General features: G+C 34.2%; 1 protein-coding gene across 7 annotated transcripts in view; it reads right to left on the reverse strand.

The window, feature by feature from the left end:
* LOC117116550 (rho-associated protein kinase 1-like) overlaps positions 1 to 16,562 on the reverse strand; it is a 73,071-nt gene that overhangs the window by 54,907 nt on the left and 1,602 nt on the right. For all 7 annotated transcript variants that reach the window (XM_033260612.1, XM_033260613.1, XM_033260614.1 and 4 more), the window contains exon 2: positions 11,471 to 11,592. In XM_033260612.1, the coding sequence (XP_033116503.1) occupies positions 11,471 to 11,554 (84 nt within the window). In that variant the 5' untranslated portion in view covers positions 11,555 to 11,592. The remainder of the gene's footprint in view (positions 1 to 11,470; positions 11,593 to 16,562) is intronic.

A 16,562-nucleotide genomic window follows, 5' to 3' on the forward strand; every position in this document is an offset into this window, starting at 1 on the left:
GGAAAATATTGTGGAGTTTCTTAGGCAGCAAGTGGAATTACCAGTAATAATAATTACTATATAATAATATCAATATAGGAAACATTTGAATGTGACAATTATTGTAAAAGCAGTGTTTATGATTTTAATAATTTCAAATCATAATACTTAGTAAATAAATTTAAAGTAAACAATTTTTTAAATATCGAAGTGGTGGTGGTATAGTCCACTCACTCCGAGGAGGCACAGAGTCTGTTGGTCATTAACATGTTTGATTGGAATTTTGATACAGCATTAGCAAATTACGGTATCTGCAGAGTAAAGATAACCAGATAGAATGAGGGACAAGTTTGGAGATATGACGCCCTTAAAATTTAAAGGGCCAGACAATTATTTTGAGAGGTCTTGTGTTAACTGTGTTGCTAGACACAAAAAAGTGTGTTAAATTAGTGGGAATTTTTTTAGGATTCTCACATGCATGCAACATTTTTTTAGTTTAAGAAAGAGGAAGGCAAACCAATAAATGTATTCTACAGTAAAAATTGGTATTGAATAAAAAAAATTTAAAAAAACAGTGAATATTATACGAATAGTATGTATTGAATTTAACTATTGGCTTGAGAGGTAACTCATAAATTCCATTCATAACACAACTGATGCACACCAATTGTAAGTTAATGCTAAGAGGAAGCCATGGAACTAGCATTATTAAGGGATCAGTAGATAAACCACAAAAATATTAAATTCTGAAGAAAAAGTAATAAAAATAACAACACATGGGACAGATCAAAGAAAGAGATTGAGATAGATAATGCAATATTTTTTTTAAATTCTGAAAAAATGGAATAAGATCTTGAGTTGCACTAAGTACTATCAGCACTTGCTAGTGGTAAAAATAGTCCAATACTGAATCTCTTGCAGTCTCTAGTGTCTGGTGTTGCATCTCCTTGCTACAAACACTGCAATACAAACATTTTGACTAGAAATGAGAGCATAACAATTGATTATTCATCATGCTAAGTGTAACAGTACAATGTGCAGTTAACAATACTTAATGGCAATCCATTAATGTCAGATCAGATGTTGCACATGGCAGGAAATGAGATGGACAGAGTGTTCCTGTCACATCACAGGATATGATAAAATACTATCCACAATGGGAACTTATTAACCAAACTTTTAAAAAAAATGTCAACTCTGTTATAGATTAAAGCCATATCCTGCCATTTTATGCATGCTAGTCTCACTTTTTCTACAGCTTGAGTGCTAAAGTATACCTTTACCTGAATACCTGTACAGGATAACTGGGCCGTATTCGATTAAGAGCTGATCAACTTTGAGAAAAAAAATTATATTTTAAAATTTCAATTAGAGTAAATAAGCCTTCTAAATAAAGAAGTCTTTAGCTTTGGGGACTCCTTCAAAAGGGTTCTGGGTGGCCCTGGCCTGTTCACTTGTTCTCCCTAGTGGTCACATCCTGGTGCCACCACTGGTAACCATGAAAAAAGTACTGTTGTAGCACTGTATTCTGTATCTATTTTTTGTTTCAATTAACCTTTGAACTGTCATGTAAGTCATGTGGGATGTACAGTATGCTATCCAGAGTCTCTGGGTTATTTATTTAATTCTACAAATCATGATCCTATCTAAAGCATCCTGATTAGACTCAACAGCATTTGATGAGGCTTTGTCTCATAAGGCAGAACAACATCAGTATTCCAATAGACATAAGAATACACATGATTTGCTTTGATCATATTATGTCTGAAAATGAAACATGCATAAACCACTATCAAGTAAACTATTTATTGGTATTTTACATTGACATCACAGGCTGACAGCAAGTGTATGTTTGTTTATTTCCACCCTGGGTATAAATGGGACCTAGTAGAATGTATTAGCATGGAGGCATTAGGCTGCACAATTCACTGAGCTGCTTGACTAGGAATTCTCTCCAGGGAGCTGAGGTGGTGTAGGTTGTGCATGTTTGCTGAAATACAAAGTGGATCTAATGACAGGCAAATATTGTTGTAAGGGCTCTGTCTCTGGTAATTTCTTCAGGTTTTGAAATGTGCTATAAAAAAGAATATGAATGCTTGTCAACACTCTGCCTAGAGATTAGAATGTATGTTCAGCATTCAATACTGTAGCCTACCGTATAAAATACTTCTTGTGCAGGCATACAGAGAACTTACTGTAAATTTGTAATATCAAAAAAATATACTAATGGTAAAGTTAGACATAATTAAGTCCAACTACACATTTTTTTTTTTTATAAAGTTTTTGCATAATTTGTGGTGGATACAGTATATAATTGAAACTCTGCAGACCTAAATTGTTATGCCTGGTTTGCATTAATTCATTAACTCTATATTGTACCAGACATTTAGACAGTAATATTTCGAGAGAGAGGCAATATTGAAAGAAAAATCATTGTTTTGTCGTGATGATGACAGATATGAAGATGGTGATACAAAAAACTTAATTACTTAATCTGTATTACTAATGGGGATCCTGACGTTTTTTGGAATGATTCAAAAGAATATAATTCTACATTGATGAGAAAGTATGCATGCAAGAAAAAAATTACAGTGCACAGTAATTGAGGTTGTGAGATAACAATCCCTGGAGCCTAGAATTATTGGAAGAAATGGAGCTAATCCACCGATCCATTAACTCCATTATTAAATATACATCACAATTTTGTTACCACAATTTAAGCACCATCAAATGGTAATTATAATCATATGAGCCCTACTGACAGTTAAATTCTAGCATAACTCAGCTCTTTAATATCAAACACAGCAAGGAAACAGGCAGGGAAGCACGCTTATTATTGATGTTTTCCTCAACACGGTACAAAAAACAGAATACCAAACAGAATATTCCACATGAATTGATCATCACAATCATGATCACTGTGTTACCATTATAGTTATGTCAATTTTAATTGAATGATAAAAGCGGCAACTAGATACTTAAAGTCAATCTGAAGTTAAGACCACTGAAGAAGGCCGGGCGATTACTTTGAAGTCTACTCAACAAGAAAGGCACGCATTCCTCAAATTTGCTGAACCGTATCATTGAGTTCAATAGGTTGATGGATTGCTGCGTTATATGGGACTATTCACTATAACTAACAATTTTCACACCTGCATTTAAACTTAGTAGTATATAAAATATTGCTTGTAGTCTGCTCATTTCTCCTCACAATACTTCAAAACTTTTGTTTATAATTTGTTTTTATCATATATGCTATGAAGTGCTAACTTAAACTGTAAGGTTATGAATTGCCGGTATATATTATTTTATTCACATTTTTGGGAAAAATTACCATCTATGACAACTGGATCAGCCTCATCATAATAATGTCAAAATTCCATTATGTTTTACAATTGATAATGTATGAAAGTAGTTCAATTTCTGCCCTTAGTTTTGTTTAGAAACAAATGCTGATCAAATCATGTCTAGTTTATTGATGTATTATCAGCAATATGGAGGTACTGTATGTTAGCAGTGAGTCACTATAAACAATGGAAATGGAACATTATTTATTTACAGTATTTGTGACCTTGAATATAAGTCTCATTTGCATTGTTATCAACTGGACTATCTCAAGATTTACAAGTAATCCTAACACTTTCACTGAATTACAATAGTTATTTTAACAACATCTTTAAATTGAATGGTTCACATAAAACTTATCTAGATACTACTGTAAATTCTGATGTGAAACATGCATACGGTATGTATAGTCTGGCTTTTTCACTGTTAACTATCAATTTTCTGTTCTATAAATAAATGCAAGCTCACAAAATCATCATGTAAAATCGACCACACATACTGTGTACACAAACAACTTTTTACTAGCCTCATAGATTATCTTAATAAAGTGTAATACATCATATATTCATGGTTTCATTCGAAATTAAGTAACAAATATAAATAATTCAAAAACTTTAGACATTACATCACATAAAATATTGCCAAATAATAAATTGTAGGGATTGCTCCATAAATTTTACAAATGACTGTATTTACAAGTAATACAATTAATGTTTAGTTAAATTTATAAAAATATTGACAAAAATATATACTGCATGCATGTTTTTTAGACAATCTATTCTTTTGCCATACTCAACTTATATGCCAATGAGTAAAACTAAATGAGGGTATGGGGTAATAATGTCAAAGTCAAATGTAGTCATATATTATTCTAATTGTAATTGATAATAACTAGCACATATCTGTGCTCCCCACGGTGTTAAATGAGTGTGTAAAGGTGACAAGGCATATAGTTAAATGTTATGGGAAGTTGAGGAGGCAATCATTGAGGATGTTATTCTATTTTCTCTATGGTTATAGCTACTGTACCTTGCCATTATTTTTTCTACAGGACCTCTTTGTACATATTTTTTTGCGTGAGAGTCTCTGTTGAAGTCCTTATGAGGAATTGTCCATTTAGATAATACATTGGAGTACAGTACCCTCTTGCATGTGAAAATGCAACATATAGTTGGGCATGAGATAAATATTTTTTTATTATGAAGCTTATAACTATAACAAAATAGGCTGTGGATAATGTTCTGATGGCGTAAATTTGAGGTGTTGATTGGTGAAGGTGACTTGACCCTACACTTCATTTTTGCTATCTTAACACAAGCCCATAAGCAATTTATAGCAGTAGGTGTGGGTCATTTCACCCTCAGGTGTTGAAGCTATGGCGTCGAAAACGCAATTCTCGGTAGTAGGCCTAATAAATATAGTGTAAATTTAAATTTAACAAAACCTAATTTCCCAAAATCATCACATTCTTCGATAGTTTATCTTCAGAATAGCCTGTGAATAATAATAATCATCTCTGTTTAACGTATCTTTTTACAGTATTTGCTGTTGCTAGTGTTACTGCAGTGGCAGATCTAGGAATTTGAAATAGAAAGGCAGGGGGGGCCTAGCTAGCTATAGGCAAAATTATTAATGTTATTAGGCCTAGCCTACTGCATGCCTTGTCCCAGGCGTAAGCCTTGTATTTCCACCTGATCGATTTCTGAAAGATCCTGGATTCATTGCCAATGTTAAGCCATAAGATTATATATTTTTTTATTCAGTATTTAAATGCAATGGGCACTCTGTTACTTAGGACAGCTGGCACTTACCGTAGAGCATGCAGCTCAGTACTGGAACATGCCTATTTTCGGCTCATTAGTACCAAGGAGATCAGACTGTATATTTCGCAGCCTTGCACGACATTTTGTAGATTTGAGTATTGCGGTACAGAATTGTACGAATGCTGTAGATTATACGTGACGTATAAAACTTGCGAAACATGGGCCATGGTGATGCGACTGTTTACTGGGCGGCTTGCACAATATTTTGTTGACGCGAAGCAATGAAGTACAGAAGCAAGGGGATGCTTATTCTTATGTGTCATAAACACTTCGCATAACATGGCCATCAAGGTACTCATCTTGGGTAGTTTTTGGCTATTTTTTTCATTGTCATCCAAATATCCAGTTTAGAAAAGTAGCTTATCGTTGTTCATGACATACTGTCGAAACCCCAGTGTATGGAAAATGAACACATTCCTACCAGTAGTTTCAGGGGAGAAAGGTGATGTTACACCAAATTAATTATTAACTTTAAAATACTTTAATGCAAAATAATCATATATTGCAGACAATAACGTTACAATATGATATCAAGAAAATAAAATCTTTTGAGTTTCACACATCAAAGTAAAAAGGCACTTGATCATAGTCGGAGAATGAAGTGCCCATTCATGTTGGCAGCTGATTACATACCATAGGAACTATGCTGTAATTCCCTAGGTGCGCTCAAGGCCTTCCTAGAACCCTGAATATAGCACTCTTGGGCCTAACAATCATGCTATTATTATAGCCACCATTATAAACCACAAAACAATTGAGACTATTTTATCCGTACTAAGATTGGTTTTTTTGCTTTGTTATGTCAAGCTGGATTTCCTACTTAAAAAACAGGACAAAAATTATCACAAACTGAAAATTAATAGCAAATTGTTGCCTTTTTGATATCTGCAATTTTATATTTACTGATTCTTTTCATTAATACATGTTGACATATATACTCACTGTTTGAAATCCATATTCCATTATTTAAATGAAAATATTAATTAAGAAAAAAAAATCTAGAAATATGTTTCTTTTGTTTACAAAAATTAAGATTTAAACAAAAATAAACAGATAGTAAAATTAAATTATAATGAGTCAATAATTACATTGTCTGGTCAACCAATTAAAATTAATTACCCAGGATACAGAATGTGCAAAGAAAATTAATCAATCAAGGTAATTAGATTGAACATTCTAATTAGATTAGTACTTGCTTCAAGAACATTATTAGATTTAATAATTAGATTGGTGCAAAAACATTCCTTAAACAGTAGAGTGAACCAGGTTAGAATTCAATTAATAAATTAAGGAAACTATTTCTTAACATGCTTATCCAACAGAATTTAGTACATCAATACAGTACGCCTACAGTACTTATCGCATGCAGGCTAACTAAATAACCGAATGTGTGAGAGAAATCTTGACATTTACAGAATTTGAACACAGAGAAACAGATTGTACACAATCTATCAGTTTTGTCTCAAAAGACAATGTTTGAACAGACTTGTATGATGTATACAACATTGTCTATTAACTTCTAACAGGCATGAAAAAACACATAATTTGTTTGGTCAGAGATCTATTGCTCTGTCCACACTATCAAATTTCCTTTGACAAAAAAACTGCTGTATGTCCATACTGTAATAATGATGTGCCTATATGGTCTTGATGTGATATCATCATAATCATATTTAGACATGTCACATGTTTTTGTAAATAAAATAACATTTGATACTCTAGACAGCTCAATGATCATTGATTAATAAAGAACCTGATAACATTACTGGCCACTAAAGTAGATAATAACAATAACATTTGTATAGAAAAACCTACTACAGTACAGTAGATAATAATAACATTTGTATAGAAAAACCTACTAAACTGTTCAGTATTCTCTGTTACTTTCATAATACTGTACGTAAGAAAGAAAAGGGAAATATATAATATTAATTATAATATAGCCACAGAAAATTACAATAAGAAAAGTCAAACAATTTGAATAGGTTTTCAAAGGAAGCAATATCACAATAGGGTTCAAAGGTCACATTCCACCATTTTTTGTTTATTGTTAATTTTATATTGTTAACTCCATTTATATCCAAATTCAAAATAATTATGTGATGCTTCAAATAAGATGAAATACTTCCCCAGGGAGCTACAGTAAGTACATGTTCCTTGTAGACATTTGTTCCACCATGGAGGTATAACAACTGACCAAGATAATGTGAAATGTCTAGAAACATTAGTAATAACATATTACAGCAGATCTATATTACTGTATGTCATCACTTAATTTTTAGTCTGTAATTCATCTGTCTTTCCTATTTAAAATGTAAACATACTGTAGTCAAATCAGTGATTGCAGGCCCGTAGCCAGCGAACGATTTTATTATTTATTTTGTAATCGAGCTAGTATAGGCCAGGGCATAGGCTAGCAAGGAAATGTACTTGGTAATGTTTTCACGTTTCGTCAGAATTAACTGACATTATTCGTCTCTTTTTATAGGCTAGGCTAGGCCTAGGCTTACAATCAGTTCAGTTGTATTATTGATATTATCATGTTAAAGAAAAAATACTTGATCAGTAAACATGCCCTCTTGATGTGTCTCGGACTGTTTTATAATAATAGCCTAAAGTACTGCTCTACTGGGATCTAGTTATTCTGGTAAAAAAGTAAAATGTAGGGCTGTCAGTTCCTATTGTTTCTTCATTTCTGCAATAAATAAGATATTATTTGCAATATTTCTCTTTTAAGCAAAGACCTTTTACATACCTCCATATTTTGATATTGGTATTTAGCGATCTCATAATGTGCAAGGTCTGTGTTTAGTACAGTCACCTAGTGGGTGTATAAGAGACAGGTGTATACAGTACTGTAGTACTTTCTCGATATTATTATTCACAATTGGAAAAGAGTATGCCACTATTATAATTAATTGTTGAAAGCTCAAGGGAAGGAAAGTGCTTAAAAATTGATTTCAAATCAATGTATATACAGTAACTGCAACAAAATGAAAATGAAATAAGACACATGGATCTGTTGTCTTAGTTATGAGATACATGTACACAGCCGGCTATGAAGATGATAACTGTATATCAGAATTCCAAGAGATCAAAAATACTGTAAGTTGTACTACTGTAGGTATCTACAGTAAGTTTACTCGTGAAAAGGCTGCGGCTCCGGGACATTTGCAGTTTTAATGAAAGAATGAATGAAATAAGTTTTAATGACTTGGGGAACCATCTTTTGTCTTGTCATTTTCCCTTCTTTTCAGTGATTTAAAAGCCAACAATAATATTAACCTGAACATGAATGACCCTCCCCCTACTGTACAGAAGAAAAAAGCTGCTGACAATTCACACTTTTTTACCAACTAAAAAGCACTATAAACCTATTAGGCCTATATTTTTACAAAATCAGAAGTGCACAATTTCTACTATAAACGATTTGTTCCTTTTGTATATTATTATGACCCGTATAGTGTTTAATATTATCCCGCCAATGAAATTTGGACAAAATTAGCCGACCTTAAATTCTCTGAGGTCGGCAGTCTCGGCAATTTTCAATACCCAGGCCTATAGTATAAACTACAATTTCGATTTATCTATTTCAATTTATTTAAGTTGTGATACTGTACCACAAGTTTATAAACTCCAATGTTACGTTGATGCAATCTCACAACAATGAAGTTTTAATAATCAGTCATCTATAGGTGTCATAATCATAAATTTTCTTACCTCGGCCCCATCCATGGTGGGAGGTGGTCTAGTTTCTCAAACTGTGAAAGTCCCTCCCTGCTATCGTTTATTTTGCTTTCCTGGATCCGCCACTAATAATGATCAATTAAGTAAATCACCTTTATGTTTGATTGTAAATTAGACGGTAGTATTTCCACTCACAATAGTGTTTATGCAATACTACTTACGCAAAAGTGAAATTCAAAAAAAGGAGAAAAGGAAAAACCACTTGATTAATTTTAAAAGTACTGTACTGTTTTAAGTTTATCTTTCTTTTTCATGGTTTGAATATGTCAAAAGCTAATCAGTAGATAATAAATCATTACTTTTATGAATGTTAGTTTGCACTGAAAAAATGTAAGTGCAGATAATTATGATTACCAGGTTAATTTGAAAAACTTTTTATAATGAGTATTTTAGTGGCAGATTCAAGGGGCCCAGCTGGCCCACCCTCCAAAATTTTTTTCAAAATTTAAAAGTAGAGAAAAAAGATTTATTAAATTTTAGTCCGAGAGTGCCATTTCTGGCCAACTAGATGTGCCATCATAAAATTTCTTACCATGGTTGGGGCTTAAGTGGTGTACACTCTCCATCTGTAAAAGCTCCTCCCTGGGCCCCCTCTATTTCAAATTCCTGGATCTGCCACTGTATTTTTTAAAAGAGTGTGGAAATAAATATTAATTGTATTCCTTAAATTAAATTAGATACGGTTTATTAAAGACTATAGGCACCAGAGCTTCTGGGGCCTTCGCCCCTTGGACCCCCACCGGGGACCTAGGCCACACCCTTCCTAAAACCAAGGCTTGGGCCTACAGCCCGAGGCTTTCTCTATTTTGCATTTTGGACCACGAACCACGGATCGACACCCTTGCTTGCCATTACAGAATATTCCAAAGCATTACTGCATCGCCTGTAACTGTAATTTTAGAAAGACTTTTGCAAATCAAATTCAAACTAGACCTACTTTTTAAATTAAGAACATGAGCCAATTATTTAATTGTTTAATACAGTACTACCATGCCTACTGGTAAGGAATGGTAACAAATAGATAATACAATACATGCTAAAATGTTGTGATTGATGTAGTCTGTAGACCAGGTGTGGGCATAAAAATCGGTCGGAGGGCCAAAATGAATTTCTGATTTAACACCAAGGGCCGCAACTAAACTTTGATCTTTCCAGTGCGCTTCTAAAAACCTCCAAGCACTGCTTTTACACTCACTTTATTCCCAGTTTTAATATTACTTTTTACATATGATCAGTGTCTGGCCGTAAAAAACAAGGTGTTTTCTAGCCAATGTTGCTTGGCGGGCCGCAAAAAAATCGCTGTCATTTCATTTCATTTCTTTAGGCACGAGGGCCAAGGATATGCCAATAAGTGAACTTAATCACTGCCCTACGTGGCATATCCATTTAACAACAGGGGACTTAATGGACCAGGACACCGGGGTAACCCCCTACTCTTCTCAAATGATGTACCAGGTTCTTTAAAGTGCACACGAGCCAAATGCGTACACTGGGCCTACGGTTTAAAGTCCCTATCCGAGAAGACTTGTTCCACCACCGGAACCATTGGCGAGTGAGCCGTTCGAACCAACGCCGATATTAGAGCTGAAGGTCACGGTGCCTCTGACTTAACCGCTCAGCCAATCAACTCGCCACTGTCGAGCTGCATGCGGCCCGCACTTTGCCCACCTGTGCTGTAGACATTCCTTATTCGTCACATACTGTAGGCTATTGACTTATTTTAGTGATTAACATGGTCACTTTATAATATATTTTATTCCATTATATTTAGTGAACATACACACGTTTATACCAGCCGCACTCACGGAAGTGGTACGCTACTACATACTGAATACCCTTCTGCTCCTTTCACTGTACTGTACCAACGTAATTTGAATAATGAATTCTCACATGTGTGACTTTTGTAGCATGACAAATCGTCATCCAATATTTTGTAGATTCGTAAAATCTGTTTTATGATATTTTAATAGACAAAAATAGGAGCTCAAAATATGCCAATATAAGACATTTAAAAGAATGGTGCTACGATATATTTCTTTCAGAGCTGTGCACGCTTCTGGACGGCAAATCGACACAAACGTAAGGCCTTACTCAATTTATAATATAGATGCATCCATAATAATAACCCTCTGGTATCTCATATTAACCCTCTGGTATCTGATGATTCATCACTTTCTTGTTCTAATGTTGATTTTTCAATGAAATATACTTGGATTTGTAAACAGAATATATTTCTGTAGTAAGACTTAGTTTTACAATTTCTTTTTAATATCTTAATGTCTACATGTCATTGGCTTCGACTCCCCAATGCCAATTTTCAGGTCACTATATACTTACACTACAAATCCCATTATACAAAAAAAATGATGATGTGTAGAATAATATGGAAATTTTGTTTTTGATTTTTTTCAAAACTATGACTAATCCAAGACTAACACTAGGACAACAAATAGTATTACAGTAGCTAAGCTGATAATGATTTTATTATAAGAAAATAAAAGAAAAGATGTTTATTAAATTTTTAAAATTAATTATGATTTATATGAATGACAATAACCAATAAAAATTAAACTTACCAATAATGCGTCCACATGAAGCAAGGATCGGGGGTCCCGCAACTGCTGCTCCACATCCACATACCTTGTGTCTAGTGTCTCCATTTTTGGTTAAAAAAATATATTATCCAGAAATACAAAATCTGAAAAGGGAAATCATAGGATTTTGTGTTTCAATAACCATTGAGATCGAGATAATAAAACCATCATGATGGTTAATAAGATATTTATTCAAATAAATTATCATTCAAAGTTTCAAACTTCTGAACAGTGGCAAGCACCTAGGGTATAATGTCAAAACTGAATAACTAAGGAATATAAACCACATTATACAGATTAACAGTAACATATATATTTACATTGTTTCTTATGAAGTACAACTACAGTACGGTTGACTGACTATTGAGAAGCCACAGAAATTCCGAGACAATGTATTTTGAAATATCATCTTAATAATATTAATAATTTTATTATTATTACAAATTTAATATCAAAATTAATAAACTGAATAACATTAACACAGGAATATTCAATGCAGCACACAGAGGCTAGATTTGATTGATACTGTATTCATGGTAGATCACAGTGCAGTGTTTAATATAACCCCGGTCACTGAATATAAACAGCAAGAATACACCATGCGCAACCTCCACTACTCCCAGGGGTGCAATCCTAGTAGTGCAATTTCATCACAAATGATTCAGTAACATTCTACCAGGTACCTATTTTATAAGGAATCACAAGCACCTGGAATCACACAGTATAAACAAGATCAGCCTCCACTAAAAACTCTCAAAGAAAGCCTGCATGTAGCCTACTGTACAGCCTAAGCTAATTTTCTAACCACTGTGCCAGGAGCCCATCAGTAAAAGTATTAGACAATATTATTTATTTTTGTCAGTTTAAAGGTTTGTATTTTATGATTTTCTGAACTGAAGTGGGACACCACTGATATTTATATTTTCATATGATAATTAGAGAGTAGTACAGTAAATAACTTTTGATCTGCATGTTGTATGAAACATAGATTACCAGTACCTGGGTCGAGCTGATAACATAATGGTCATAAAGAATACAATATTGCGCTGTACAGCTCAATAAAGTAACTAAATGCTTTAAAATATTTATTATTAAATTATTATCTTGCATGGTTACTTGGCTGTAATTAAATTTGTTTCTGATTTCAATTTTTCACAACATACTAAAAATTATTTAAAAAAAATTTACCAATGGACAATGGGTTTGTAAAATATATCATCCATTATAAATTATTAAATGGAATTTACAAGATTATTATCATTAATTAAAGTTTATTCTTGATCATTAGAGTGGAGAATCAGTATTAATTTATTATACAGTAATTATTATTAATCTAAATCAGTAGGATACAATTAGGAAATTAAATTGAGAAATTAAAACAAGTAGAGGTCAGTGAATCAATTATACACAGAGTATAAAATATGCATCATCCTTAACAACATTAAACAGAGCCATTACTATACAGTAGAACCTCGTTTTTACGTACCCCAGTTATACGAACCCTCGGTTTTACGTACGCTTCATATCGACGATGACGTCATCAAAAACCCCGAAAACATTGAAAACAAACGGCCCTTTTCAGAGCAACCATAAGTAAACTACATCGTAAAGTGATGAATAAAAACAGTAAACACATGGTTTTATTTGTAGGCCTATAGGCTAGGTCTAGCCTAGGTAACATCGTTCGTTCGTACATACATTTATTGAGTGTTACGTAGGTCAAAGGATACCACAAATTTAACCCAACCCATATTTTACGGATTCCCCGATTTACGTACGCCCTCCGGTCCCGTACCGTACGTAAAATCGAGGTTCTACTGTATACTGTATGTTACTTCTAATCTAAACAGGTGCTTTATTTTCTTTAACCTACACCTTAATACCGTAAAACCTTAATTGAAGCCCTGGACTTTAGAAGGGCTTCCTTTTTAAGATCGGCTTCTTTTCGAGGCTACTTTTGCAAAATATAGAGGGGGCTTCATTTCAAATTTGGGAATTTGTATCCGACATCAATCTGTATCATGATGTGTATTAACTGGCATTAAGCCATCTAAACTACTATATAAACCCAAGCATGTTTTTAATATTTCATTTTTAAAAATTCATGTACAGTGTATGTACTGTACTATCTCGAAAAGAAGCCATAATTGTTACTGTATCTTGAAAAGAAGCCCATGGGCTTCTTTTCATGGCTAATTTTGCAAACTAAAGATGGGGCTTCAATTCGAGATTTGCTTCTTCTCGAGATTAAGCCCATTGGGCTTCAATTCAAGGTTTTACGGTACAGGCATTGCAAGGATGCCCCAGAAACCCTGGTAGAAATATCATCTCATTGACCTGTGTATTTGAATCTTTGTGCCATTACTGCAAGGATATACAGTCGAGTTCGCCTAAGTCGAATCTAATGGGACTGGCATAAAAAGTTCGAGTTATACAGATTTCGACTTGCACATTTTCAAAAAAAAATATTAACATAGAACAATACTATGTGTACTCAATGCCCACAAAATTGAATTTCACGCAAAACCGAACATTTCCTTAAATCCCAAACTCATTCCTATTCTTCTTTTAATAAAATACTTTTCGAAAACATGAACTCCCTATTCCAAATCTCGGACGATTTGTCAAATTCAGGACAGTAACACTCACTCGAAAAACCAGACGATGACAAGCATACCAGACGCTGTGAAAACGAGACGCTTAGCTATACTCGCATTGCCATGAAGATTATCTGTTGATTAACACGACACACCAGTAGACGTTTTCTTGGTTAATTATGAAGTGAAATTTACGCATTCCAATGTTTTAATAAGTGTATATTCTTGCTTTTAATCCTTAAAAACTATTTGGAATCAATCTGCAATAAAGAGGGAACTCAACAAAGCAAGTTTCTACTGGTTACTCTTTTCAGTAGACGTCTAATTCAAATTTGTTAGATTTGTCGGTGTAAATTTCAAATGCACCTCATTCATTCTTTAAACTCAAGACGCTTTTCAAAACATGTTGCTAATTTAATTACGGAGGAAATCTGTAGAGAATAAAATATAATTTGTTAGGTATATTTAGATTTGACTCTAAAATATACCATGAGGGTTTCTTATTTGTTTTTTGCTTTGTTTTATAAATTTGTTTAATTAAAACATTCTTGATTACACAGAGGTTGTTACTGTCACGCACTATAAAACTTTGGGCGATCTGCCGAAGTCATCACAGCCGAAGCACATGTTTGCAAAACACCCCACGAAAATGGACGAATTGGCGGGCAGGAAGAGTTTTTTGGGGCGCAACCTGTTCTGTTTACAACTAGACTGCCGACGAGCAAGTGGCATTGCCCAACGAAGAATGTGTGCTTGGAAAAACATAATCAGACCTAAAGAAATGCACGCAAAAACAATATAAAAGTCGCATCAGCTTTATTGGTAATAATTAAATTTGCTGAGCAGTACAGCAAAACAACAGTACGTATTACTGTATTAAATAATGTGTTGAATTTGCGTAGGCTAGGCAGTCCAAAGAATCCAGGGCTTTGATAAATTAATTAAATAGCTAGGCCCTGACTACAACAATCTTGTTCGAAATGGGTTCAGTACAAGTTTTACAAACTAAACTGGACGAAAAACTGAACATTGCAGCCGGTCCAGAGGGGTGTCTGTATTATGAGAGTAGACTGCAACTTACGACATACGATCATGTGAGCCAAGTTCCACAGCACGCTGTCTGAGATGTTAGTTTGACATGGCTAACTTGTTGCTGTACAACAAGGATTGAACTTCATATTTTCCCACGGTTGTGTATTTTTCCCATGTGCGCTACTAAATTTGGAACTTGTGTGGTTGAAATTACTTTAAAATCGGCCTATCCGGACAGGAAAATTCCGTCGATATAGCCAAAATTCGACTTATAAAAATTTGAATTAAACAAACAATTTACACAGTAATACATAGGAAAGAATTGGGACTTTTTAAAAAATTCGACTGACGTGAATTTTCGACTTAAACAGAGTCGACTTTGGCGGACTCGTCTGTAATTGCTGCAAATGAGATTTCATGAAATGGTGACGTGTTGTGTGACTGCTAACCATTCCATGTTCCAGGCTTCGGGCCTGATGCGCCTAGATTGTCTAAGCCTTTGGCAACCAAGAATTGATTTAAGAGTAGCAGGCCTATGAATCTATTATTTTTAGAGTTGATAGAACACATGACAATCCTGAGATTGGCCTCCCTAGCAAGGCTGCTAAGACAGTAGGCTGATAACTTCAGTGTTGTCTTAATATCAATCATACTAAATTACAGTAAATTAATATGGTAAAAAAAAAAACCCAGAAAATTAAAAAAATCAATCAGATTTAGGCCTAACCTTTGTTATTATTATTAACCTTTAAAACAATTTATTTTAATATAGTATGACGAGGTTAGTGCAACACAGGCTTTTTTAGCTACTTACTTACCAACATAGCTACTTTCGTACCTACCTACATAGGCCTCCTAGCTCTGATTGTCACAATCCTCAACCTGATCAGGCTATTGTTTTTGGATGATGATGTAACTTGATAGCTAGGCCCTAGACCTCTTAGACTTAGCCTACGAAGGACTAACCTATAGTATAAAATAGCCTGGCTGGCTAGGCCTTGGCCTACAAGTACAACCTACACAGGCTGCAATAGAAGATTTACTACCCTCATAGGCATGGGATATGACCGGTTGAGCCGCCGACAAGTTGAGCCGCCGGTAATTTCTATGGAACGCCAAGTGCGTCTCTCAGTGAATGTAGTGCGTCTCTCAGTGAATGTAGTCAGCTTGCCGATGTCATCAATGAATGAACCCCCCCGGATACCAGCTACATATTCATCCCACAGTCTTGTCAGTCATTGATTTGCTCGTATTGCCGTTCGTGATGTATAATTGTGTAATTGAAAATTAGAATTTTGATTTGCGGCGTATTTCAATTAACTTAAGCCGCAATCGCACTGGATTTAAAATAGGGAAATTTTTACCGAGACTGTGGGTAACATTCCAATGGGTAAACTTCCTGTCGTTCGCACTGGGATTTATCGACGTGGTTAGTTTTACCACAG

Source organism: Anneissia japonica, unplaced genomic scaffold (genome assembly GCF_011630105.1).
Source record: "Anneissia japonica isolate Jap-2015-1 unplaced genomic scaffold, ASM1163010v1 scaffold4058_len632159_cov189, whole genome shotgun sequence".
Taxonomy (NCBI): Eukaryota; Metazoa; Echinodermata; class Crinoidea; order Comatulida; family Comatulidae; genus Anneissia; species Anneissia japonica.